The 3,989-nt window shown below is 38.4% G+C and overlaps 1 protein-coding gene across 2 annotated transcripts in view; it reads right to left on the bottom strand.

The window, feature by feature from the left end:
• Positions 1–1,818: 1,818 nt before the first annotated feature.
• Positions 1,819–3,989, bottom strand: part of LOC145400359 (uncharacterized) — a 2,552-nt gene continuing 381 nt past the window's right edge. Inside the window, exons 1-3 of one of the 2 annotated variants that reach the window (XM_080272864.1) lie at positions 3,968–3,989; positions 2,561–2,971; positions 1,819–1,891 (exon numbers count right to left, since the gene is read on the bottom strand). The exon at positions 3,968–3,989 is cut by the window's right edge and continues 381 nt beyond it. In XM_080272864.1, coding sequence (XP_080128990.1) covers positions 2,585–2,971; positions 3,968–3,989 — 409 coding nt within the window. In that variant the 3' untranslated portion in view covers positions 1,819–1,891; positions 2,561–2,584. Of the gene's footprint in view, positions 2,972–3,967 lie in introns of both variants that reach the window. The other variant, XM_080272863.1, reaches the window with a different exon arrangement.

The following is a 3,989-nucleotide window of genomic DNA, read 5'->3' as shown; positions in this document are numbered from 1 at the left end:
CATCCAGTGCTATGTTGCCCCATGAGGAGCGTAGGAGCCCGGGGCTAAGCAAGTTGATCCTGACATTTAAGATGAGTGACATCGCTTAAATATCGGCACTGATGGCTTAGTAACATAAAGGTGAATATTAACGGTTTATATGCACAATAAGCTGTGTTGGCAGAAATATTGGGGCTCCTCCCTAGCTGACAATACATCCCCGTCTCCCAAATGTTTATCAGCAATCTTTAGCAATTTTCACAGCAAACAATCCTCCCAAACAGTCCAGTATTATCAGACGTTTTACTTTTCGGGCATTGAAAGTTCAGAATTCACTCTAATTTGATCGTGAAATGGATGATAGCTGTATGAAAAATAACAAAAGGATAAACATGCAATCCTATTCACAAGTTAAATATAAACTTCGATAAAAATAACATCTGATTTCTCTTTGGGATCTGATATTGTTCATCTTGTCATCGTGTGAAGCGAAAATCGACATCTTTTCCTCAAGCATCTTGCAACAAAATTAATATAATATACCACTTATTAACTCGCATTCTAGAGCCTGATTTGTTTGTGTGATGTCACAGGAGTCAATTAGGCACTGGCATATTCAAGTAGATATATCAATGCTTGCTTCAGCACAGTACATTAAATTGCATCACGACATACCTGTTACATTTTTAACTTGCATGCCATGTGATGAGCATTCGAGAGAAAAAGTCTTGTAACGTCATATATGTGCTTTTCTAGGTTAGCCTGCCAACAATTTAATATCGTTGCAAACATACTGTGTAGGTGTATGATTTATAGTGATATATATAATTGCTGCAGAGCTAAGGTTTCCACGTACAAATCTGTCTCCTTTATCAACCTAAATATGGCAGTAGGTATGCGAAATGTTCCTAGGCAAGATACTTAAAGGGCGCACGAGAGTAGGTTTGTTTATCTTACTGCATGGTTCCTTTGCCACTCTTATCTCGGTGGCGCCCTTATTATCTTGATAGTATTACGTTATCTTACGGACTCTGTGCAGCGAGGGGTGAAATTTTTAATCACGCATGGTTGGGACAAATTTAGATTCCCGTGCCAGCTAAGTTTTATGTTAGAATATTGTATTAAGCTGAGGGTGAGCGTAGGAGGTTGTGTACATACCGGTACAATTACTCATCTCATGGTCGAGACAACTCTTAGGCTTCTATTCTCACTGGTTAAACAAGCTCCCCAACACCTCGTCCTTACCGAATTAGTTTTGGATATGGCTGACTACTATCGTTTTGTAGGTTGCTTAAGTAGAGCATGATGATATTAGATGATTTAAACAACAAAGATGAGGACGGCAAGGTGTAATATAAGCAAAATAAATTGTTTAGGAAAGGGTGTTAGGACACTTTCTTAACAGACAAGATTATACGGGCCTTATTCTATTCAAGTTAACGCCGTCCCTTTCACTAGCCGCAGTTAGCGATCTTGTTGCTGATTTCTTCTCCACGCTTCTCTTCGACGCTGTGGTATCCTGACAGTACACGTCATCATACAGGGCTCGTTTACACGGGCAAGTAGAGAGGCAAATCAAGTGTGCAAGTAGCCTGCTCTCATTTTTGAAAGGCAAGTGGTTATGGGAATTGCTGTTCACACGATAGCAAGTGAATCGAGTAAGTAGCCTCTCAGTTTGTGCTGTGTTTGGCGCGCACACGTGTCCTTCCAGGCGCTGACATGGATCGTCTAAACTATGAACGGTGAAATATTAGAAGTATTTGAGGATGAGGTTCAAAGAGAAAAGCGAATATGGGTGAGGAAATGGATAAAACGAAGAAATGAAAGAGAACTTTATTTGGAAGATCACAATATAGAGCGTTCTTGAGAATGCCCCCGAGGTTATTTGGTTTGTTACTCGATGCAGTGGGTCCTGAAATACAGAAATGTGGTAACTTGATGAGAGATGCATTACCAGCTAGAGGCAAATTGGAAATAACCTTCACACATCTAGCAACGGGAAATTCATTCAGAAATCTACGGCACCATTTTCGGGTTTCAGTTGCTGCAATTTCTAAGCTAATCCCTGAAGTATGTGATATAATTTTCAAGTTGCAAGAATATATGAAGGTAAGGAAAATTAAATAAACTATTTATTATAACCATCTTTACAAATGATTTTTTATATCGTATTTCGTCGTAATGTTTGTTACAAAATAAAATTTGGCTATCTAGCACATAAATAATAACCAGTTTGAATGAAATATGTAAATAAATATCCCGCAAAGCTTATTCTTGTTACCAAGAAGAAAATCCTGCTCGCACATAAAAAAAAATAACCACTTTCATTGAAATATGTAAATACATATGTCAGTTTCATGATTTATATAATTAACGAAATTTAACAGAAATAATTACAGTACTGGGTTTACATTACACCATCGACCAACTCACTGAGACTTGAAATGGTCATGAAATCTTGTGATTGTTCAGTGTTTGGATACGGATACGGAAGAGGCGTTGAATGAGAGTGACTCTAAAAATGAATGGGCAGGAGAAAATGAACGAGGAGTTGTTATAGGACCCGTATTGGTTACATAACTGGAATGAGCAGGAGAAACTGAAGTTAGAGGTGGTAAGAACCCGAACTGTTGGATGAGAGTGCTGCAAGCCTGTACTTTGTCAACACCCGCTGTATATCCTCTTGAGCCAAAATGCAGTGTTCAGGGTGCAGTTTTCTTAACTGAACTGCAATGTGCTTTCCAAATGTTTCACACTCCTCATCGACTTGTTTAGGATTATTGATGGCTTTATTTAGTTCTGTATTCTCCTTTATGGCTGCTGTTACTTCACCGATTCGTTTCCTTGATCTTGTTTTTTGCATAGATACTGCTGGATTTGAATTCCCCTCAATGTTTTCAGATTGTGGGGAATGCGCAGAATGTTCGGTAGAATCACCTACATTGCTTTGAATACCATGGTCATCTCCCCCTGGTGTATCAGCTGCTGTATCCTGCAATGCATAAAATATGACATTTATATAATTATAATATACACTATAAATTAACAATGATATAATTAATAAACAACTACTCACCCTGCCTTCTTTACAGGTACCAGTGTCAGAAGAGGCATGGAGAGACATAGAAAGAGGTTTTAGTGATAAATGGAACTTTCCTAAATGTTACGGAGGATTGGATGGCAGGCATATTGAAATTCGACCACCTCCTAATTGTGGCAGCACCTACGATTACAAGAGAAGCAACAACATTATTTTGATGGCCTTAGTTGATGATGACTATTGTTTTAAATGTAATGATATTGGATATAATGGATCTGTATCTGATGGAGGGGTTTTTCAAAGGTGTTCTCTGTTTCAGAGGCTACAAAACAACATGCTTCCAAATGGAGGATTCATTGTAGGGGATGATGCTTTCCCGTTCAAGACTTTTTTGATGAACCTTTACTCATGAATGAATTTAAGCTATGAAGAAAAAGTCTTTAAATATAGATTGTCAGAGCCAGGCAAATTGTGGAAAATGCATTTGGGATTTTAGTTAGTAGATTCCGAGTATTTGAAAGACCTATTGCGTGCAGTGTTGATACATTAGAGAAGGTAGTGCGTGCAGCATGTACGCTGCGTAACTGGTTGAGATGCACTGCAGGTCGTGAGTATTTATCACATGGTTGTGTAGATGTAGATGATACTACCACAGGTGAAAGGGTTCATGGAACTTGGAGATACTTGGAGATCACAAACTACAGGACTAAGTTGTGTAACTCGTGTTGGTAGTGTTCACCGTGCAGGAGATGCAAAAGCTATCAGAGATACATATAAGCAGTATTTCGTGGCAGACGGCAAATTTTCATGCCATGACAATGGTTCACTATTTCACTATTGTGAAACGACAGTCTCATTGCATTTTCATTATGTCAATATCAGTATTATGTTATCAAGCATTATATCATGTAATATGGTCCAGCTCTTGTGATAAACAAATGTACAAACCAAATTGCTTTGTAATGTTCGC

This window comes from Coenobita brevimanus, chromosome 52 (assembly GCF_032717465.1).
Source record: "Coenobita brevimanus isolate Jiangsu-jjx chromosome 52, ASM3271746v2, whole genome shotgun sequence".
Classification (NCBI taxonomy): domain Eukaryota; kingdom Metazoa; phylum Arthropoda; class Malacostraca; order Decapoda; family Coenobitidae; genus Coenobita; species Coenobita brevimanus.
This window is presented reverse-complemented; position numbering and strand designations above follow the sequence as displayed.